The sequence below is a fragment of the Chironomus tepperi genome, unplaced genomic scaffold, assembly GCF_022539635.2.
Source record: "Chironomus tepperi strain 1889 unplaced genomic scaffold, CSIRO-AGI_Ctep_v1 contig_346, whole genome shotgun sequence".
Classification (NCBI taxonomy): domain Eukaryota; kingdom Metazoa; phylum Arthropoda; class Insecta; order Diptera; family Chironomidae; genus Chironomus; species Chironomus tepperi.
This window is the reverse complement of record NW_027226468.1, coordinates 557999-582029: the sequence shown is the minus strand read 5'-3', so window position 1 is coordinate 582029 and position 24031 is coordinate 557999. Positions and strand designations below refer to the sequence as shown.

The 24031-nt window shown below is 31.0% G+C and overlaps 1 protein-coding gene across 3 annotated transcripts; it reads left to right on the top strand.

The window, feature by feature from the left end:
* The first annotated feature begins 350 nt into the window (after positions 1–350).
* On the top strand, positions 351–22500 carry Pak (serine/threonine-protein kinase PAK 3-like protein). 3 transcript variants are annotated; one of them, XM_070644738.1, is made up of 10 exons: positions 351–587; positions 12267–13144; positions 14288–14439; positions 18237–18408; positions 19753–19997; positions 20063–20872; positions 20937–21009; positions 21081–21109; positions 21174–21329; positions 21796–22500. In XM_070644738.1, exons 2-10 carry the CDS (start codon positions 13042–13044, stop codon positions 21877–21879), a joined length of 1824 nt encoding a protein of 607 aa, XP_070500839.1. In that variant the 5' UTR covers positions 351–587; positions 12267–13041; the 3' UTR covers positions 21880–22500. The 3 variants fall into 3 exon arrangements, with proteins under 3 accessions (XP_070500839.1, XP_070500838.1, XP_070500837.1); XM_070644737.1 differs by having other exon boundaries at positions 355–587; positions 13018–13144; positions 19741–19997; XM_070644736.1 differs by having other exon boundaries at positions 356–587; positions 19741–19997.
* Positions 22501–24031: the final 1531 nt, after the last annotated feature.

Sequence of the window (24031 nt, the reverse complement as noted above, 5' to 3'; positions counted from 1 at the left end):
GAAAATTTTATTTATTTACAAAACTAATCAGCACTTCCAACGTGCGATTAAGAAGAAACAAAAATTCATGCTTTGAGGTGAAATGTGTAAAGTCACGGCCTGTGCTGCATTCCCCTCGTCTATGTAAATACAATGATAATCATGTCAATGTAATAGTATACACATTAAGTCTAGTTCTTGTCACGTCCGCTAGAGTTCGCACTGTCTCAGGGGGCATCGCACATAAATTTACATCCCAAATTTGGCAACTTAATTGATCAATTCTTAATTAAGTCAATCGACCCTGACATTTCAAACAATGAACAATTCAATATTGTATTAAATTCAAGTAGCTTAAACATGATGTGGTATTAGACATAAAGTTGTAACATGTCATAGCAACAAGAGGACATCTCCCCCTAATTTTTTTTTAGTTCGTGAAAAGCTACATATAGAGTGCGAACAGTATAAAAAAAAGAAATCCAAAAATGAAATAAATTAATGCATTAAATCGTGTGTTTTTGTGGTCTTATTAATTAGTTAACGCGTCCGCTTTTGATTAAACACCTTATTTTACGTGAAAAAAGTATATCCGAAAAATTGAAAAGGTAAATCATTAAAAAAAAAGTGATTGAAAAAAAAAATAAGAAATTTTTCTGATACGAGGAAAAAAAAGGTTTTTTTTATATTCCTATATGCTGCTTCTCAAATCTTATTTCCCAATGTTAAGTCTCAAATGATGTGAAATTTGGATATAAAAAAATGTGAATTAAGTGAAAAAATATTTAAAAAAAATAAATAAAAAGACATTTTTCATCAAATTATGACAAATGGAATACAAAGTAATCAACTTTATGGGAGCTACTGTACATTAAGCATTAAGTGTAATTATGTTAAAAGTGTAAAGATCATAATTTAACATAAATCTGTACCATGTTGTTAGAGTAATTTTTTTTACACAAACAGAACCAAAAAATTGTATATAATAATAATACATAGTCATCATCAAAAGGAATATGCTTCAATTGAAATATGAAAAGGAATAAGAAGAAGAGATAGTGAAAAGAGAGAGAGAAAGAATGAAAAAGAAAGAAAAAATCCATTGAGATCGAGTATGTATGTGTGTGGAAAATAGAAAAAAAGAAAGAAAAAAAAAAAAGTTTTTCCTCATCATTCTTTTTCCGAAATAATGGTTTTTCACATCGATGTCGAGAGTCGAGCATAGTACACCAAAATATATATAATATGATGATGACGATGGATGACTAATATAAGTTGTCAAAACTGGCAACACTTACAAAAAATTTCATATTTTTCAATTTTTTTGTAAAATTTCGTAATTTCACCTACATTTCTCTTATTTGTGATGTCTGTTCCATCTCTGCCTCTATACAGATTGCATCAATCCATTCAAATCACATCGCAGACGGGGGAAAATCTTGACTGTGTCTAAAAATGCACGTCGGAACTTAAAATAAGTCTTCCAGAAATTGTCGTGCAAGATGTAACGATTTTGAATGGAATTTTATGTCTTTTAGAAATAGAAAGACGAAGAACTTTTATGTTGCTTGATGGGCCAAAAAAATTATTTTTTTGGCGACGATGATATTTTTCCAAAAAGAAAAATTTTTGTTTCTAGAAACTATAAAAGAAGTTGGGAGTTCTTTGTTGATGGTGATTTTAGGGGTAGTGTTGTTCCAATGGTGTGACATGAACCATGTGGCTAGTGTGATTTCAGTCATGGGTTACCATCAAGGTGTACACACAAAAGTTTGGTTAATACTGCTTTAGAGCATACTTTGGGTAAGATAAGACTAAACGTAGTGATGGACGATCTATATTCAGATCGGTAATTTGAATGAATGTGTATGAAAATTCTTATGCAAATCTTGATTATTAAAAGCTAGGACCGCCTTCGTATATTTATGACCGAAAGCCAAAGTGTGGTAAATGCTCCAATTGCATCTTAGTCCAAGTGTTCATCAATCAATTTTTGATGCAAACGCAGGTTCGATTCTTATATAATTTGGCTTCTATTACTATTAGAAAGCTGGGTCTTCGGTTTAAATAGCTTCAGATTTTGTAATTTTAGTTTAGCTCATTGATGGAAAATGTAATGAACTCTATGCCGCGTGCCACCTAGGTCATCTAGATAGCCTTCACCTAGGGCCGCAAAAAATAGAAGGTCGTTCACCACTAGTTTAGCATAAGATTCATTTAGCTCAAACCAATCATGCTATTTAGGCACACAAGATAGTTTCACAATGCTATTTAATAAATATCATCCACTTTGAAATGTCTCAATCTGCTATCTAAAAGGTCATATGGCGTCTGCTAGAAGGACTAGTAAGCGACTGACAAAAGACCGTGGCAGGTCCAAGTAAATCCCATTCTGTTCTGGTTCTGTAGTCTGTTCTAGTTCTGCAGTCTGCTAAGTCATTTCCTGCGTATTCACAACGCTTCAATGCATAACCGATCCAGACTATTAAACCATCTCAAAAATAATCAAAAAGTTTCTCAACTAAAGTCGAAAACCGAAATCCGCTATCCATAACTTCTGAATCATAAGATGCTTATTGAAATAAATCACTACGATAATGAACGGTAGTTCAAAGAATTTTCTCAGCATTAGACTCTGCTGCTTCCCCGTGTTTTCGATCAATTTACATTCTTATTCATAAAGTCATCGTCATGCTAATTACATTGCTGTTTCACAAGCTATGTACAAAACGAAACAAAAATCTTTCCCTTGGCCATTCACCACAAGTGCTCTGAACTTTAAGTCGGGATTTTTTTTTTGCCAATAATAATGATGCATAAGCAAATGAAGTGAGCATAAAGAATGTAATGAAACATTAATTAATCATACAGATATATTTATCTCGTTCTTTTCTCTTAATTTACTTGTTTCTTTACATGCTTACATTTGTTGTTGACTTTGCTAGGGATTGTTTGGGAACGGGAAGATTTATTAGATTTGAGGAAATGTCTTTGAAGATTTTTTTTGGGTTGATTTGGTCAATTTAGTCGTTACAGGCAACTTTGCGTCAGGCTTCACATCTTAGAGTAGCCATAGCGAGCACATTGTGCTGTTCGGGTTAGTAAATAGAAATGTTACTTAAAGTTTAGTCAAACTATTTAGAGTTGACACGAATGTGCCAATATGTTAGCATTTTTAGGCTTGAACAATAAGTTCGTGACCAAAACTCATTGTTTGTGTATGAGCAATTGTTACAAACGAGGTAAATGGCTTTAGAACTAAGTTTGAGAGGCTCTTAGTTTTGTAATTGAGGCTTTTGTGATTCTGGGAGGAAGTTCAAATCCCATTGGATATGATTTATAATGAGGACTTGCTGTAGTCCAGTGGTGAGCAACTTGTGGGTCACGGGATTTTTTGGATATGTAGTTGAGGCTTTTGTGATTCTGGAAGTGAGTTTAAATTCTACTGGATCTGATTTCTAATGAGGAGTTGCTGTAATCCAGTGATGAGTTACCTGTAAGTCACGGAAATGTCATGAACCGCATGCGATTTGGACGTAGCTTACCACCAAGTTGTATCTTGACACAATAAAGGTTGAACAACACTGATCAAATCAACAAAGAGTTCTGAGTAATTATCAGATCTGGATCTTTATGGATCTAAATATTCAGAAAGATATTCACTATAAATTCGGTAAATCATCAATCAAAAGCCAATTAAGAACCTCCAATATCTTCCATACATCTCAACTTTCGATGTCAAATGGTCAAAAAATGAACAGACTGCTTAATTACATTTTCATTGTTAAATTAATATTGAAATTGAAACATGATGATTTCTTAATTGAATAGAATATATCTCGTGGATGGAACATTTTAAACTCCCTTATATCATCGTTAATAATAATGTAAAAGTGTTAATTGCAAGTTGAGTGTTCTAATTAATGATTCATAAGACAAGCTCGGAAATGATTATTTTCAGAAAAAGTTTGTACTTTATTCTGAATAATTCCTATTTCTCATGAATTATTTTTTGCGCAAAAAATGTTATTTTAAAGCTATCAGCGTATGTCATGAGTGGAAAACATGAACAACGATAAATGCATGAAGTGCAAAAAAAGAAAAAGTTTGATTATTATAGATTATTTGTACGAGTATATCAGTACACATGAGCTGATAAGAATTTATAAACCCAAAAAAACCTTGGGTCTCTATATCTAATTCAAAGAAAAGAAGGCGAATGAATGTAAATAGATAAATATACGTCAACGAAAATGTCTGAGATCTACAATTTATTTGCAATTTATAATGACAATATGTAGGATAAATTAGCCACTTTTTCATGTATCAAAATGATAAATTTTATTGGTGACTTTAATGAGTCATAAATTTTAATTGTTTATGAACATAACACAATCTTGTAAACATATCTATTCGGGGATGGATCAAGTTAATTACCAAGGAGAACCTTAAAACGGTCAAAATATTTTTGAATTTTCTAACGGTTGAAATAATTTTGAATTTCATAATTGTTGAAATATTTTTGAACTTTGCGAAAAATTCTAAGAAAATCTTCAGTTTCTCTTAACATTTCAAGCAGTAAACATCTCAGAAAAACTACTTTAATTTAATTATTAGAACTGAATCATTGCTGCCTAAAGCAGAATGAGTAAACACAAATATAATACAACTTTCAACAGAACGCAAACTAACTGTATTTACAAATCATTTCACAAAATGTCAACTCTTAAAGAAAATGACATCATTGTAACTATTAAAAATGCGCTTCTATGACTAATTTCGAAACTTGTTCTCGTAAATGTTTCTTCAAATATCATTCACTTCTTTCATTCAGGCAAACTAAAAGAAGTTGATGAAATTTTTTTTAACTCAAGATTTATTTTCAAATTTTTTTCATTTGCTTTATAATTCATGAATGAAATTATAAGACTGCTTCTGTTCAAGATAGTCAATATGTTCAGTTACTGCTTTGTCTTTATTTATAATTACTTTTTTTTTTTCAATATTTAAAAATGGAATTTGATGTGATAAAAGCAATTAAAATTTTCAATTGTTTAGCGATTTTCATATTTGAATTGCCCAGGAAATTGAATGCAAATATAGAAATCAGAATGTCAGACAGTTGTTCAAGCATTCAAATCGAATACATAAGTGCGGTGAACGTGTGAGGAGTTTTATGTGAGCTAAACCGTAAAAATGATTGATGGATTAGTGAAATTGTTTTGCGAAAAAAGTAAAGGAACATCACAAAATTATCTATAGACTGTCTATGAGAAACTATTTCTGCGAAAGGAATATTAATTAATTTTATTTCTTATAAAAAAAGTGTATTTAAATAAATGAGAAGATCTTTATAACGTAAACAGCTCCCACACACAGGTTTGGTCAATCAGAGAGCAATTTTTTATATTTTGTGGGATGATTTTTTGGTCCGGATGAAGAAAGCTGAGATAAAAGAAACATTTATTTTCTATTTCATTGAAAAAAAAGCTAAAACGAATTAGTCAAAATTTTTTGGTGCTGTAAGAGCATTTACATCAATGTGTCATTGGATGTTTATGAACGGAATCAAAGTATACCCAAGTAAACCCTCAATGTCATTTTGATGATTAACGTTCATGATATTGAGGTAATGTTACATGTTTGTAGACGTGCTTCTTTATTGAATATCCAACTTAAAATTTCAAGTGTTACCCATGTTTATGAATCTACAAATCGATAAAATAATATTGTGTATTTAAGGCAGTGGTGCGCGACCTTTTATTTGTCGCGGCATTTCTTAGTGGTCTTGATCGAAATCACACATGGCATTCCCATGCACCTGTCATAGTCAAAAACCGTACAATTTCTTGATAATTTGTATGGTTTTGTAAGACACCATACACATTATTAAGAAATTGTGCAGTTTTTGCCTGTAACAGGCAACTCTGCATATCAGAGTACCGCGGCTCACAGGTTGTCCACCACTGTATCAAGCAAACAATCCTAACTATTACGTGCAATAAAAATAAAAAAAAAATTATCAAACGACAAAAATCCAAAATTGCCAATTCCGCCAACGCCAAGAGCTCAAATTGAAGATAAATGCACAATATTTCATAATTTACATACTTACTTAGTTCCAATGCTCATGATAATTGAATATAATATGAAGAGGAAGACGCACGACTAAGAAGAAGAAGCGTGAAAGAATTTAAGTAAATTTTTTTTTAATATTCCATGTGTCTCATTGACACAACCATATAATAAAAGGGGAGTGAATGAATGGAAAATGTTGAGGAAACATGAGCGAGGCGATTTTCATTTCGTGCGTAAAATGCTGTTGACAAAATTAGATAAAAAAAATAAAATATAATTCTGTATAGTATGGTATGTCATAGTAAGGGGGAAGTCAATATCCATAATGATATTTTATCTTTAGATTTTTCAATTTCTCATTCACTAGTTTTCCACAAAGAACATAGAAGATGTGATGTGAAAAATGAGAAAAGTTTGAGAGCGTTTTGGAATCTTCTGGATGTGATGTCTAACATATTAGAATAAAGGGAAAATTTGGGTGGCAGATATTGAACACTAATCCATACTATGGTATTCTGGGAAATTTGGTAAAAATATCGGTAATCAATATAGGACGAGAAACATGGCATCCTTCAGACAGGGTTTGAATCTTTTCTTTTAAGTACTTATCCCGGCACAGATCTCGGTTGTCAGTGGTGCATTCACTGAAAACAGAGAATAACCACGAGAAGATTTGCTCATGGCATTTGGTCAGTTTCGGAGTCAAACTTCAGTTTCCACAATTTCCAAATCGACCCAATCATATGTTTAGTAACATTTAGAGTTGGAACCTCTGGTTCTTTACATAATTTGACTATAGTAGAACGGTTTGTTGTGAGTCGAGGTGGCTCGGTGGCGGAATGGTTTAGTACTTCGGTACATAATTATTGCAACACCGATCTAGCGATCATGGGTTCGAGACTCGACATGGGAAATTTTTCACGTGTCCTTTTTCGAAACATATGTAGTGGAAACACGGCTCACAGCCTTCCTTTGTCATCAAAGAAGTGGTTCGGATTCCACTAGCCGGTCTATTGATCCACCGCTAAATAGAAGAGAAAAGCAGATTTATAAAGTTGACTAACCTCTAGTCTTGTACAAACCAAGTGTCATGGTAGACAAGGAAAGACTTTTGTCAACATATAAACTCCACATACATAAACAGTTCCAATAAGAAATCATACCAAAGAGCACACAAAGCTTTAATTTTCTAACAGTCATCATCACCATTCGACCCCAATTGCTCATCAACAGGAAAAATAGTAAATAAAGAGACGTACAGAAATAGAAACATTAAATTCTCATGGAGCTCTTAACTCGGATTTCTATTTTATATTTCTCATTAAATCACACATTTTGCACAAATGCTATAAACTTCTACTCTCAGAGGACAGCAGCGCTTTTCGTTACTGGATGTGATTTAAACTATTTCATTAACTTTTGTTTACATTGAAATTTTGTGGGTAAATAAGTCTTTTTATCAAATTTCAAGTTAATTAAACAAGACTGTGGTTTAAGACCAAAAATGAAGCTATTAACGCATTTGTTTAACATAAAAAAATGAGCTATAAAAAAGAAGTAAAGAAATTGAAAAGAGAAAGAAAGAATAAATAAATATACAAAAATAAATAATTACGTATGAGTGATACTTGACTGTAAGTACATAAAAGTGATGAAAGAGAAGTGAACAAAAACACTCATTAGTAGATTTTCATCTATACTCCACGAGAGTGGAAATAAGAAAAAATCTTAAAGGAAAGGATGTAAGAAATAAGAAGAAGTGGAATGTGCAATGACTTGAATGAAAAGAATATATGTAAACCTCGACGACCCAGACACTTGATATACAATATTTTTTCTGCCTTTCTACTTGATGAATGTTACACATGAAAAATGTGATGGATTTTTTAAGTCTACTGCAGAGTTGGCTTGTGGATGTGACCTAAAGCTAGTATAAAGTTGAGATTTTAGTGCTTAATCAAGGATGAACTGAGTTTGAACTCGATCAAATCGAATTTCTTGGGATTTAGGGAAATTACCTGTCAGAAAATGTTCAGGAAGTTGAGTTTGGTTATTTTGATGAAGAAAATGTTAATTTTATATTGACTCTGCAGTTGTAGAACATCAGATTATCTCTTTCTCTTTTAACACGTCCTTTAATTTTTCCATTCTCCTGTGTAAACAAAATCTCATCAGAACTTGACATCAAATTGCCATTAAATAGTTATGACTTTTTTTGACTATTTGCTCTAACATCCAAAGAGTTTACTCACGAGTACACATTGATTGCATTATTGAGTATGCTCGGAGAATTGTATGAGGTCATAGCATGCTCTTTGCCAGTAAAGGACAGTAAAGGGTTGGATCTTTGACCAGTGTTTCTAATAAATCCCAAAAGTTATCAAGATTTTCCTGCCTGATGTTACAAAGCATCTGGACGAGATCTAGATGAAGCGTTGGGCTACGAACATTACAAGATTATCTACGACTGTATATCATAGACTCTAATCTTCAAAGATATATGTAATGTTGCCATTAAACCGACCTCACGTCTTGACTGCAATGCTGAAATATCGATGGTCTAGTCACAACATTTTGCTATTTCCACTAGATAAAGAGGAGCCTAGAATTTCTATAATATTAACTTCTTAATGGTCTGATTGACAGGGATGTCACTAACAGACAAAGAGAATACACTTAGGTTCCGTACTGATATTACAGTACCTTGAAAGCATGCTCTTTGTCTCATAGGAGACACCTATCAATCCACCAACTCTGGTCCATACTAATTAGTCTCTTCATATGCTCGTCACATCAGACCAAGTGCAAGTATTGATTTAAAGCTATCACAAAAATCGTCAGCTTGTGATCTTTGATTAAAAATCTTATTTTCCAATATAATAAAAGGAGACCATAAGAGAATTACAGTAATGTAATATCATGTCGTCTGCCTGCCGACGACAATTTTCCTTTACTTTTAAATATATAAAAAAAACTTTTTTTCTCTTTTTTTCCATTCCGTTTATTATTAGACACATCCATGTGTTTAGAGGAGAAAAAGAAAGAAAAATACAACAAAATAATAAAGAAAAAAATGTAAAGGAAAATGTGTCTCATGTCTTTTTTTATATTCTCGTAAATGGAGAATAAAATACTCACGGAATTGGAGAGGCAAAAAAAGAAAATTGGAAGTAAAAAAACAAAAATTGTTCTTGCATCCTCAACAATTTCAATCTCATCGTATTTATATATACTTTTTTACTCATGTTATATGTATGAAAACATCATCGTAGATATGGCTTCATTGAGATTCTTAACACATTTACAGTTAATTCAACATCATGACTTTATGGATGATATTGAAAATTGAACTAAACGAGATGATGTTGTGAAAGGTCTTTAAAAAAAATATAACAAAACAAATACAAATGTAAACGATGTGATAACCTGCAATGCATTTTGTAACTTCAACAGACTAATAGAACCAATTACGTTACAGCTGTAAAATATCTCTGACTCAACAGGGCAATAATATAAAAAGTAATAAAAGAGAATTGAGAAGAAAAGAGTTATAACACTTAAATTGCTTCTCAATTCTTCCATATTTAGAAGTTTATGGAATGATTCATGCATTCCAGCTATTTTAAAAGAGTTCGTTCATAAGTTAGGTTTTTAGGAGAGCTGGAAGTCGAAGTCGTTTGTCTTCCAGTAGATGAAATGCCAACAAACTAGCAGTTTAGTTCCACTGTCAATTCTTGCTTTAGGTTCGGGCTGGAATTCGTGAGTTCTCATTCTTTAAATTGTCATTAGCCAAGTAGACAGCATTGGATCTTCCTAAAATTTCTATTTGGCTTGTTGTATGTTGTTATAACGTTCATTTGAGATTTGAAAAATATTAATTGTGCATAGTTGAAAACCCCTTTTTCATACAAAAGTTCAATTTGTTTTTGAACTTCGAAGAATAAACATGATTGTAAATAAATTATTATTAATTTAATTAAACTTCAATTATAGACTACAAGCATGTCTAGTACTATAGATTAACAATGTAACTAGCCTATCTACTCGATTAAATCGAGTGTAAATATCTAAAAATCTTGAAAAAAACCAAATCTCAGCAACAAAGTTGTAAACATTTCAGTAGGCACCATTTCGAATTCACGTAATCCATGCCACACGTCATTAGCAAATTCCCCCTCATATAAATCCGAGAAATACTTGCTACCGGTTAAACTTGCTTTGCTTTTAACTGCAATATAACAAACAGAAAAAATCGTAAATCGATCTATTTAATGCAAAAACACGAAACGTACAGTTCAATGCTAAGTTCACAAAACATACACAGAACATAATGTTAGCATATTATGTGGTTTATGGTACAAATGGCAAAAATAAAAAAAAATCCTTGCAAAATTTTCTATATTTTGAATTTATGCAAATTTGTGTTATTTATTTTTCTTCAATCCTGTTATAATAACAACAAAATAGGTTAAAATTGACTCGAATACTAAGCCCGACACACTCTCTCGAGAGAGAAAATGGAAGTTTGTCAATTTATTTTCATTTTAATTAAACAAGTCAAAAAATCAGATTGAAGGAGGAAATTAAGTTTTAAATTAGTTTACAGATTTGGGACTGCATATTGCAAGGCATTCTATAAACCATCCAAGAGTCAATGGGTATATAATGATTATGGACTGTAATTTACATAATGCGTGAACAGTAAAAACCGTCAATTCGTCTTTATCACGAAATGAAGACAAAGTTTGCCAGACAAAATGTATAATGAAGATTTATTGTTTGACATGAAAAAGAGAGATGCAAACGGAATGAAGAATAGACACCGAAACTAATCGCACAAGACGAGACATACAATTCGCTCTTTTTTTCATTTCTATATTGTTTTAGTCTTCATCTTATGCAAAATATTCAAATGAGGTGAACGTCGGTTGTGGATTGCAATGCATGGTTTAATGCAAAGCAGAGGATTTCTTTTCTTTTTTAATTCTATAAAGTGTGCTTCACTTGTTTACCTTTTCATACTTAATCTCAGATTTAAAATGACGATAGTGCTAAAAAACTTTTCAACGCCAAAAAGCATACAGGAAAATCAAATGAAATAAAAATCAATTACTCAGTTGAGAGCAGTTCGAGACAGGGTTGTTGATGGGAAGTTGATTCTGTTGGTTGACTTAGAAGCTATGTTGATTTCTGATTCCATTTGAGGAAGTGATTTTAAAGGAAATTTGAGTTGACTTTCAAGTTCTTAGTGGATTTGTAATCTTATTGGACATCTAATGTTTATGACTCATTGCTCTGGAATAGTCACAAGTTGGACGATCGATACACAATTCGCCACTAGCCCAGCGTGACTATGATTTGGTGTCAGATCGATTTGCAATTACCGTGACTCTGGGATGGCGTCAGATGCAAATCAATCTGGGACCAAATCAGAGTCAATCTGAACTGAGGTTTGATTCTTGATCGATTTACCGATTTGCAATATTTGGGGTAATTCCTTACTATTGATCCCAAAAAATCTTCTAAGATTAAAGAATCGATTAATACATAAAGAATGAAATCATCATTATGCAAATTTCAAAATTCTGCACCTGGAGTAAAATCATAATAAAACTAATAATAGTGAGTCATTGATTTGGAAAAAATACAAAATTCTCACCTGAATGAGTCAAGAAATTGCCCTGATCTAACTTTAGTAGGACATAAAATTACTCATATGTAAATGGTATAGAATCCTATTGCATGATTTAATTGGTTATTATGAATTATCGATATTTCATTCAGAACTGCTAACTGTTATATGAATACTAGTTCTAACGAATGTTTGTCCACTCGGGTCTGTTGAATATCTTACTAAGAAGACACACGACAAAGAAATTACGAATAAATCGACGCCAGGCCGGTTTGACTCTGACTGAGATCAGATTCGGTGAAATTCAGTTTCAGACCAGACTCACGTCTGTCTGTGACTGGAATTACGATCCATTATCCACCATGTGACTTCTGGGTTACTTGTCAAAATGACTAACTTCTTCTAAATCACCAACTCTGACTCTGACAACATGAGATTTAAAGATTTGAGAAAAAGTGCATCTTCATATTAAAATAATTTAGCTTCACTTTTAATAAGCATACTCCTACCTCGACATAATATTAAAGTATGAAAAAAAATGAAACGATTTATTTTATTTTATTTTTTTTATTTTTAGGTGAATTTTCCTACTTCTCATTCGGTTCCGTATATATGTTTATACAAGCACGACGCTACAACAAGAAGTAACGCACTTTATAAATCAGAAAAGAGGAAGAAAAGAAACAAGAAATATTGTGAATATTAAAAGAAAAAAAAAGAAATAAGTCCTTGAGTTACATAAAATCGCATTTTTTATATTGTTTGCTTCATCATACCCAAAAAGTATAAGTATTTGATTTGATTGGATATAGAAAAAGCTTTTAAGACATTATAGTTTTTAACAACTATATATGCGTGAATATACATGATGGAAATGATGATGATGAGAATGATGAAAATCACATTCTTAAATTAGAATTTCATCATACAATAAAATTGATGCAACATTTGAATCAAAGATACACATAGGAACGTCAAAAAAAGGAATAGAGGCATTTATATCAAGCAACAATAGTAAAAGTTTCTATTGAAACAAAAGTTATTATATTTCTATACACATAATTTAGTAGAAAAGAGAAGAGGAGGAGGAACAAAAACAAAAAAAATATAAAGCATATACTAAGTTTAAAAATATCTAGAAATTCACATTAGACAGACAGCAAAAGTTTAGTTCAATATAATCATTAAATAATAATAAAAACCTACCTAAAATAAAAACAACAACAACAACAACAGAGAAGGAGAAATAATAATAAAATATATATTATATATTCTATAAGCGAGAAACAAAGAGAAGCAACATATTTAACAATAATTTATATACATAGTGTGAGAGTGAAAGCATCTGAAAAATGTCGAGTGAGGAAGATAAGCCGCCAGCTCCACCCGTACGATTGACAAGTAATCGAGGTGGAATTGATGGACCACCGCCGGATTTAAAACCATTACCCAAAGGTAGGATGACATTAATGATTTTTTTCTATTATTTATTTTTGGAAATGGAATCACTGAATATTAAATTCTTTTTGAACAAAGCTCCATCAATCAAAAATTATAGTTCGATTTAAAGCCATATTGGCAGAAAATAAGCTTTTTTGAACTCATTTCCATACTGTTTATTCAACGGAGTTCATTGATTTGAATTTTAACGTATCTTTCAAATTTAAACTTAAAGACTTTACGTTTTCTAGTTTGTCATAGTTGATTGCCCTTCAATACAATTATAAATTCATTTTTATTAATATTTGATCTTAATTACTGGTTCAACTATGGATCGATTCCAAATTTTAAGTCCATTTAAAATTAAGGAATGAGATTTCAATACATACTGCTGCTTATATTTGATAAAAACTCCACATTTTCTTTATTTATTTTCTGTGACTTTTTCCAAACAATCAAAAAATTAACTTTTCTGCGACTTTTCAAGTTTTTCTCGATGTGGGCGCTGTTAATCTAGACTTGATTAGTACGTTTTACTGTTTTTTGTTTGCTTCCTACACCGAAAAGCAAATTTATTTGCGAGAAAATAACAATTCCACAACTTCACACTTTAGATTTTAAGGGGAAACCACTTCGGTTGATTTTTTTGGGATTTTTGATTGTTTTGTTATTGAGAGGAGCAAGAACGACAGTTTTTAATGGATTGGCTTTAGTAATTAATAAGAATACTTAATATTATTTAGCTTATTTAATGAAAAGAGGTAGAATCGTTAGAGATTAAGAGTTCAGGATAGCAATTTCATCCAAATCATTCTTTTCCGATCAGTTTATAGTGAAATGTTGTAACTACGATGACGAGGCGGCAGAATATTTAGAACCAAGTATAAGCCTCTGGGCAAAAACCTCCAAATTTGATAATTGACTGCCACATGGCTCTAAGGATGGCATATGGTTCATGACATTTCCATCAAATTTTGGCAACACACAGGTTGCCCACCACAGCTGCTGTAGAGAAGTATGCCGCCTCATCCTCGAGGTTGCAACATTTCAATCACTGCCGATCGGGTTTCCTAACACAAAATCCCAAATTACACTAAAGACATTCAGATATTTCCAATTACTAACATTTTATTATTCAATTATTATCCAATAAATTAGAACCTGATGATCCCGATCGTAAAAAGAAGACACTAAAGAATAAAATTAAGTCAACAAAATCACACAATGACTCCAAACCGAATATTTCATATCCGACAAATTTCGAGCATACGGTGCACGTGGGTTTTGATGCAGTAACAGGAGAATTTACGGTAAGTTTTACAATTTTACGCTCTCGTCTATATGAACATTTTTTTTATACTTTTTTATTTGAATTCTTTCTTTTTTTTTGCTCTGCTACGCTTTCATTGTTGTATTTTATGATGATGATACTAATGATAATGATGAATTATGCTTAAGTTTTCATTAGAAACAATTCTATAGCTATATATACATATGCAATTAAAATTGTATACAATTGGTTTACTGTGCGATTGAGAACTCGTAATTTAATGTTATTAGGCAAGAAACCAGAGTGAAAAAAATTCATTTACTTCATATTAATCGCACTCGCTTCCATAGATTATTTATATTTTGCATATTTCATGTAGTTTTAACGCCCAAATACATAATTTTTTATTTCACAAAATAATTAATTAAAATTAAAAAAAAGCAAGTTCAGTTTGGAATTAAATATTCAAGAAAGAAATCTCACACATGACATTGCACATTCAGGCAATAATTTTCTATTTTATTCGAATTGAACGAATATTTCTCATGAAATAACAATCAGTATGCAGCTATTTTCTATACACAGTCATCAATACTTTCAATTTATCTTCTTTAACGCAGTCAAATGTCACTTGAGAGTCACAGCTAGTTAAGCAAGTGATTTAATATATTCACATTATATACCTTCACTATTCAGTTAACGACATTTTATAGATTAATTAGCTTCACTTTTTCTAATGACAGTTCTTTGAGTTTCTAATGAGGTCGGAGATGTTTTAACTTTTACTTTTTTTAGATTTTTGAAACCGAAAAGAATGGAAATTATGTCAATTGTGTCTTTGATAATCGTAACGACTTTTGTTCAAAGACAAATCTTTGTTGAGTTTTGGATCTCAGCTTAGACGAAATGTTTGAGTTTTAAAATGTCGTTAAATTTAAAAAAAATTAGTCTTTGATGTGTCATTGTTCATAATAACGACTTTTATTCAAGAATTTCTTCGTTAAGTTTTGTGTCTAGGCTTTCATTTAATGTTTGAATTTTAAAACTTCGTTAAGTTTGAAAATTTAAAGTTTTTGACACTTTTGATGTTTTTAAAATGTATTTGCTAATTTTAAACTATAATTCAAGGCACGTTTTAAAAAGTGTCCTAGCTAAAATTCTAAATTCAAAATCCAAATTCGGTTAAGTTTTCATTAAAATTTTAGCTCAATTGTAGCCTATGCTAAATTAAAAAATTTATATTCAAATTTTAATCCGTCGTTAAATTTTCGAAACGTTTAATTTTTCGTTAAAAATTAACGTGTCTTTGCTAAATCTCAAATTTCAAAATACAGTTGAATTTTTGAAAAATTCCATTTTTGCGAAATTTGAATGTGTCTTTGCTAAATCAATACTTTCAAATTTAAAAAAGCCGTTAAATTTTCAAAACATTCAGTTTTAGTTAAAATTCAACGTATCTTTGCTGCATAAAAAATTGTGAATTTCAAATTTTAAAAAGTCGTTAAATTTTCAAAATATCTAATTTTCGCTAAAACACAAAGTTTCAAATTTCAAAAAGTCGTTGAACCTTCTAAATTTCACAAAAAGCATACAAAAGTGCGTCTAAGCTAAAGACACAAAATATTAATTGCTCATTCAACTTACCAATGACTTATTGAGAAAATTTCTTTTATTTTTCCACTCTTAAGACTTTTGTGACATTATTGTACGTAAAAATAAATAAATAGAAAAAATATTCTTCATGCACATATCTAATATTATTATTGACTGCGGATTTTTAAACAATTTTTCAATTCTCCATTTTTATATTCATAGTTATATATTATTGTTTGTAAATTTTTTTTAGTATATTTTGTTTCTTTTTTCATTTCTTTGCGTACTTGTTCATACCTCAGTTGTTCGCGATATAGCTCAATGCTCATTACAAAAAAATTTTATTTCCATCCACATTTTTTTCTTAAAATTATTTTTGAATAATTTTCGTTATTGGTTTTCAATCGCGATTGTCTTATTTCGGTGCCTTATTCGTTTTTTTATTTATACCGTTCTTGTCTTGTACTTTTACAAGCTGCCACTGAAAGTAAGTATTTGCTTAATAATTTGTGAAGAGAAATAATAAAAAAAAAAATATTAAAATTCTGTCATAATTTGAACATGAAATATTTTTGCTTCTTTTTTAATTTTCAAATATTTATTCTTGCCTATACTCTAAAGACTTCCTTTATTCATAAAAAACATTTGTTTAAATTTTAAATTTTTTAAATTTTTTTTTGTATTCAAAAGACGAATTTTACATGCAATTAATCCATTAACCCAAAAAAGAGAGACAAGACAGTTTGTGGCAATTTCTCAAAATATAATACAATAATTGAATATATGTTTATTGCATGGGAGATATTGTCACAGGTCAATTAAATATCGAAACAATAAAACATTTGTCATTTATGTTTGTGGTTGTAGCGCATTTTTTAAGAAGAAACATTTTTACCGGTTTTTTCAAATTCAAAAATTGCTTTCATTAAGTTTGAATTTGTCTTGAATTTTAAATTGAATTCACATTCTAAATCTCCGTTAAAAGTAATTTTGAACTTAAAATTATTTTTGTTAAGTTTGGATGTGTCTTGGATAATAAATAAAATTTAAATTCTGATTGTCCGTTAAAAATTGTTTTGAACTCAAATCGACTTCGATAAGATTTAATGTGTCTTGGATAATAAATTGTATTTAAATTCTGAAAGTTCGTTAAGAATTGATTAAACTTAAAATATTCTTCATTAATGTTAAATGTGTTTAGATTAACAATTGTAATTTAATCTCAAAATATCCGTTAAAATTATTTTGATCTTAAATTTTTTTCATTAAGTTTGATCGTGTCTTGGATAATAATTGCAAATTAAACTCAAAATATCCGTTAAAAATTGTTTTGAACTCAAAATGTTCTTTGCTAAGTTTTGATGTGTCGTGGATAACTATTGTAATTTGAACTCAAAATATCCGTTAAAAATTGTTTTGAACTCAAAATGTTCTTCAATAAGTTTGAATGTGTCTTGGATAGTAATTGTAATTTAATAATTGTAATTTAATTTTTCCGTTAAATTTTCAAAACTTTAAAAAATGCGTTTAAACCCCAAATTTGCATTTTAGATAGGATATTTAAATTTGCAAAGAGAGTTTGATCATTCCAATGTGCAAAATTAAACAAAAAGTCATTGAAACTGACCAGACTTGAAAGTAGTCTAACGATATAATTCCCCAAACAATTTAAATTCAATTCCACTCACTCAAATAAAATCCATTTATTTAATTCAAAGCTTTTGATGTTTTGAATCAATCAGTCAGTCATCGAAAGTGCAGTTCATTAAGGTTCTTTGTTTGTTTATAGCAAAATAAAAATGCGTTAAACACCTAAAATCCCAAAGCTTTTTTTGGCTAAATATTTGTGAAATGGGTATTTTTATAATTTCAAAGTATTCCTTTTCCAAATCTTTTTGCATGCCTGTGTACAATGACGTAACATTATTATTTTTCAAGTATATGTCTATCCAAAAAAAAAAAGAAGTGAGAAAAAAAAAAAACTTTTGCATAATTTAATTCTGTATATTTTTCTTTAATATTCAAACAACTTCTTCAAACATAAGCTCGCACTGTTCTTCTCAGAGTTACTTAACAAGTAACATATGATGAAGGTCTTTTTTACTCTCGTAGTCTCTTACTTTACTTCTTAATGAGAAGAAATGACATTATTATTTACACTTACTTAATGTCATACTTCACATTTTGAGTACGTATATCTATGTAGATTGTTAATTAATTTAATTTTTATCTATTCAATTATAGGGCATGCCAGAGCAATGGGCAGTATTATTAATGAACAGCAACATTAGCAAAATGGAGCAAAAAAAGAATCCACAAGCGGTACTGGATGTGCTCAACTGGTTCGATAACAGTTCAAAACAGCGGCCTAGCTCGAAATATATGACACCTGTAGTGCACAATACAACTCATTCAGGTATGAGACACAAGACTTTCTATCAAATTAAATAATTTTTTACAACATCTCTTCTTCCTTTCTTTATTCTTTATGACTAACTCCGTTTGCCATTTCTTTAATATGCTGTTAATTAACCTTCACTAATTTGTTGCCATTTTTCAATTATGCTTAATTCATTCTGCTCTTTTTTTTGCTATGCTCTATCTTATCTACCATATATGTGTATATACGTTGAGCCTGTACGTAATTAACCTATTCACTTAACTACACACAACTTCTGTTTCGTCCATTATCCATTAACTTACTTGCTGTGATTCTTACCTGTCTGTCGTCTAACGTTCCCATCAGAGTTGATTTTTTGGGCATTTTGGTTGGTGTAGACTCATTTTTTTGTTAGTCATGTCAATGACATTTATATGAGTGGTTTGGTCTGACCATGACCTTGAGGCTCTTAAATCCTGTCTTGGCTTAGATTTCCTGGTATATCCAGTGAAATGTCATGAACTTTGTATGAATTCTTGACATATTGGCAGCACTCTGCTTACTTCCTTACTTCGCTGGCCGTACAGATCAGTTGGGATCCATGGCCTCTCTCACTCTCTCAGTTGTAGTCTAAAACTGACTCTCTCCCAAGGAGTCCAAACACACTACATAATGATTAAAAGATCAATCTCTGGTAGGAATCGAACCCTCGATCTAATTGAAGTCAGGGTTACAGATAATCGTTCTTGTTCCCTAATCATTCGGCCACAGAGGGCTTTGTCTTCCACTAGCAGATTCGCTTCCATATGACTTGATCTCCCAGAATCCATTCTATTCCGACTCTATCTGAGCGTCTTGGTTAGAATAGGTTAAGTGATTGTCCATGCTCATTCCAAATTAGTTTGTCTAACTCAGTGATTTTCAACCTGTGCTCCGTGACACACCACTGTGACACTCCACTGTGACAGACGTGGTAAAACTTCAGGTGTGTCGTTAAAACGTACGCAATTTGAGATGTTTATCTCACTTTGTTTAAAAACCAAACCACTTGTCATTATGAAGTCTTAACCAAATATTGTCTTAGTGATGACGTTGACCTGATTCGAGTCTAGCCGAATAATTTTGTTATAACAACACTGGTTCCCACAATTCCACACATCTAACTGCTCATTCCATCCATCTACTTACTTACATTTTTTTTGTTATTTTCATGACAGCAAGAAGTAGTTTATTGTTACTTACTATTTTTCATTATAAAGTAAAAAAAGGAATAAGAAGAAGAGAAATGAACAAAAAAATCACAAAAAATATAAAAATTATTTCATATTATTTATGTGTGACATAAAAAAAAAAATCACATGAATTTAGCATCATCGATAGGTTCATCATTGAGTCGTGTAAGCAGTTCAAGTCCAAGTAGTACACCAACAGATAGCGAATCGCAATCACACGTCGGGCATGCTGTACTGCAAGCAATTAACTCAAATCATACAAATATTCCTACTTCAATTTCCATGCAAAATAATCATGTTCTTCATAATATCAGTAATTCGGCGCGTAGTAGTGAGCAGGAGGAGGAAATGGCACCGCCAATTGCGAGTCGACCAGAAAGAACAAAATCTATCGTAAGTTATTGTCTTAATTGATGCTAATCAGTATTACTTAATTTTTTAAATGGATATTTTTGTAGTATACACGTCCAGTCGATGAACCGCCTATGTCACCATTGCCTCATCCGCATATTAATCACAATTTGAAGAGTCCTACGGTGGATAAAAATAAAAATACAACGCCAATTATGACACCAGTAATCACAACGATGACAAATAATAATACGGCAGTGACAGTTAACACCACTGTAACATCACCAATAACAACAACTGAACAGCAGCCGCAACCGCAAGCACCTCCGACAAATCAAACACGTAATTCAACGAAAAAGAAGAAAATGTCTGATGAGGAAATTCTCGAGAAGCTGCGTACAATTGTTAGTGTGGGTGATCCGACAAGGAAATATGCTAAAATGGAAAAGATTGGGCAGGGCGCTTCAGGGACCGTTTATACAGCAATTGAGAGTTCGACTGGTATGGAAGTAGCAATAAAGAGAATGAATTTAAGTCAACAACCGAAAAAAGAGCTCATTATTAATGAAATCTTAGTGATGAGAGAGAATAAGCATCCGAATGTTGTAAACTATTTGGACAGTTATCTCGTGTCCGAGGAGTTATGGGTTGTTATGGAATATTTACCTGGCGGTTCCCTTACTGATGTTGTAACGGAAACATGTATGGATGAAGGACAAATTGCAGCCGTATGTCGTGAAGTTCTGCAAGCTCTCGAATTCCTTCATAACAATCAAGTGATACATCGAGACATTAAAAGTGACAATATATTATTGGGTTTGGATGGTAGCGTTAAGTTAACAGATTTTGGTTTTTGCGCACAAATATCACCTGAGCAATCAAAACGAACTACAATGGTTGGCACACCATATTGGATGGTAAGCTTAACATTCAGTTTTTATCGTTAATTGAATCTATTAATAATTAAATTATAAACAATAGGCGCCAGAGGTAGTAACAAGGAAACAGTATGGACCAAAAGTTGATTTGTGGAGTCTTGGAATTATGGCTATAGGTATGAATATAAAATTATTTGACATGATATAAATTATTAATTAATTCAATTTATGTTATGCTCTTTTATAGAAATGATTGAGGGCGAACCTCCTTATCTTGTAAGTCATATCCACCTTTACAGCAATTACAATTTATTAATTATTAATTAATCTTATATTACAGAATGAAAATCCCTTACGTGCGTTATATTTAATTGCAACACATGGTAAACCTGAGATCAAAGAGAAGGAGAAATTGAGTCCAGTATTTCAAGACTTCCTTGATCAATGCCTTGAAGTTGATGTAGATCAGCGATCAAGTGCTACTGAATTGTTAAAGGTGAGTAAAGCTTAGAGGATTTTGAAATCTATTCTATCTTTGAAAAAATCAAAGCAAATCAATTCAGCGGTATTCAGCAACTGTTCAGCGTATTCAGCTGAACAAAATGTGTACAAACTTTGATTTTCGAATTGAATTTGGTTCAAATTTCATCACCATTCAGCGTATTCAGATGAAATGTTTTTCGAATTTGTTTTAAATTTCGTGATTATTCAGCATATTCAGGTGAACAAAATGTAAACAAACTTTGAATTTTCGAACTAAATTTCCTTTAAATTTCATTAATTTCAAAATTCTTTAGAAGTTATTCCACATTTCCTGTTCACTATAAGATTAAAACGTCAGTTTAAAGCTTTATAAAGCATACAAAAACATATAAATACTAGCATTAAACTCTAATTAAGATTCTTTGTAAATTTACTAATAAATTTTCAACCATTTTTCTTCTCTTTTATTTCATTTGTAGCATTCTTTCTTAAAACTCGCACGTCCATTGGCTAGTCTGACACCATTAATAATAGCAGCTAAAGAGGCAACAAAAGGGCACTAATGCAAACGATGAAACATTTTTCCTTCATTGAAAAAACTCTTAAAGAAAAGTAAGAGAAAAATAAGTTAAAAAGTTAATTGAAAAAAAAAATCACACAACACAAACAAAAAAAACATTTAATCTTCCTTCTTCCTATGCATTAAAAAGTAATGTTTTTAATAGTTTAATAATGATAATAAGAATGAGATGAGAAGTAATGGAAAGAATTACTACTTGATTAAGTTGATAAAGTCACTTTTTTTTTAATTTCATTATTTTTAATTAATTCTGCCTCCAAATAAGTCATTTTTATTTGTTATTATTATTATTTTGTATTCTTATGATTCATGCTGTAAGCATTTCATTTCTTCCCTCCTGAATGAGAACATAACTATGTAAGTAAAGTGTGCCTAAAAACTAAAAATTGTCATTGAAAAAATAATAATATCAAAGCGAGTGATGTTTTTTTCTAAAACGGAAGTACGAAGTGAATTTAAACAAATATAAAAAAAAAAATCAAGTAATAATAACGATAAATTATCAAGTCGAAGTATGGAATAAGAAGCGATTCATAACAAATTCTCTTTAGGTATATATTTAATATATATCATATAATAAACATAAATTATTTAAAAATTTTTTTTAAACATTTATTTCGAGCGACGAATGAGGCAAAAGTTGGAACTTTCTTAAAAAATATATTTGTGACGATGAAATTTAAAATAATATTTCATATCAACTTTCGATTGATTATTTCTATAAAAAAAATTATTAAATCATTAGATAAATTAGATAAAGCAACTCATTAGCAAAAAAGGACAGCGTCGTCACATGAACAAGTTTCTGATTTTTAAACTATAAATTAAGTCGAGAGAAAAAAGGATGTTTGAATTAGTTGAGAGATTTTTCTCTTTTTGGAAATGGATTACATTAGGATCGTGATAGATGGATTAATGAGAAAAGTTTGTTTTTGTCTAGAATTGTCCTTTAAAAGAAAGTTTTTGAAACTAAAGAAAAATGATAAAAATTAATTAAAAAAGAAAAGCTCGAGCAGATGGTCGCCTGGAAGTTGGAATTTGTTTTGATTTCTGAGGACTAGATGTGGTTTTGATGAAGATTTAGCATATTACAAGATTTATTGCTTTTTAGACTTGGTTTCTTAAGTATAATCAAATATATAGTCTGTATTGCAAACTAGACCAGCTAAATTTAGGTTATAACTTACTTCCAGGAGTCTTATGGAATGAACTAAGTTATATTTCAAAGTCAAGTCAAATATTATTAAACAGCACATAGTGTGGACTCTACTCTCAAACCAGGCTTTCCCAAGGTCTCGATTTCGACAAACTTTCGAGAAAAAGTTCTCAATCGAGACTACTTAGGATTTCTTCTAAGTCTCGATCACAGCAAACCTCGAGACCGAAATTGGAAAGTCTTCGAAAACCCTTCCTGGTAGCCTAGTCTAGCTTCATACTAACTATATGTAAGCCTGGTGAATATACTAAGTTGTCATCCAGAAGCCACACCCAGCTCCATCCAAATAACCTCAAAAACACCAAGTTCTCACTCCACGTGATCAACCCCTCGACTACCTGTCCCAAAAAAATTAGCTATACGTTATGAATCCGTTCCATATGCATTATGTTCCAATATTTAATTCTCTTTTTTTTTTTATTTGACATATTCCTTTCATACTGCATTTATTGAAGCCTTTTCATTATTGTTTAAATTCATCGGATGCTTTTCTTATTGTTCTTTAAAACAAGAAATTCTTTATTATTTTTATCACACATTTTTCTCTTTTTTAAAATTCATTCACATTCATCCAGAGCTGATGATTGACGGGACTCAGCAGTGTTTACTAAAACTTATTAAGCATCGGAATGTTATTCCTTACTAGTAGATACGATTAATTCTCTGAATCAGATGATTTTTATAAAGTTTTTTGGATGTTGGACGAACAGTCCTGGAATACTGAAGTGCTTAAATAAGTAGCCTTGAGTGGGATGTAGATGGGAAGTGGTATTTTAGTAGATTTGGGTGTACTGTTTTGGAGATTTGTTTGAATTGTGTGTTATACTTATCCAGAGTGGACATTTTGACATAATATCCTATGGAAGACTAATGACATTTTATCAGGAAGGTTCCGTAACATTTGTCATTGGTTGACCTA

Excerpts from the sequence above, each read along its gene's own strand:
- Pak (XM_070644737.1), top strand. The coding sequence starts at position 13,042 with ATGTCGAGTGAGGAAGATAAGCCGCCAGCTCCACCCGTACGATTGACA. Across the intron at positions 20,873-20,936 it reads TTGGCACACCATATTGGATG|GCGCCAGAGGTAGTAACAAG; the intron begins GTAAGCTTAACA and ends TATAAACAATAG. Across the intron at positions 21,330-21,795 it reads GTGCTACTGAATTGTTAAAG|CATTCTTTCTTAAAACTCGC; the intron begins GTGAGTAAAGCT and ends TTTCATTTGTAG.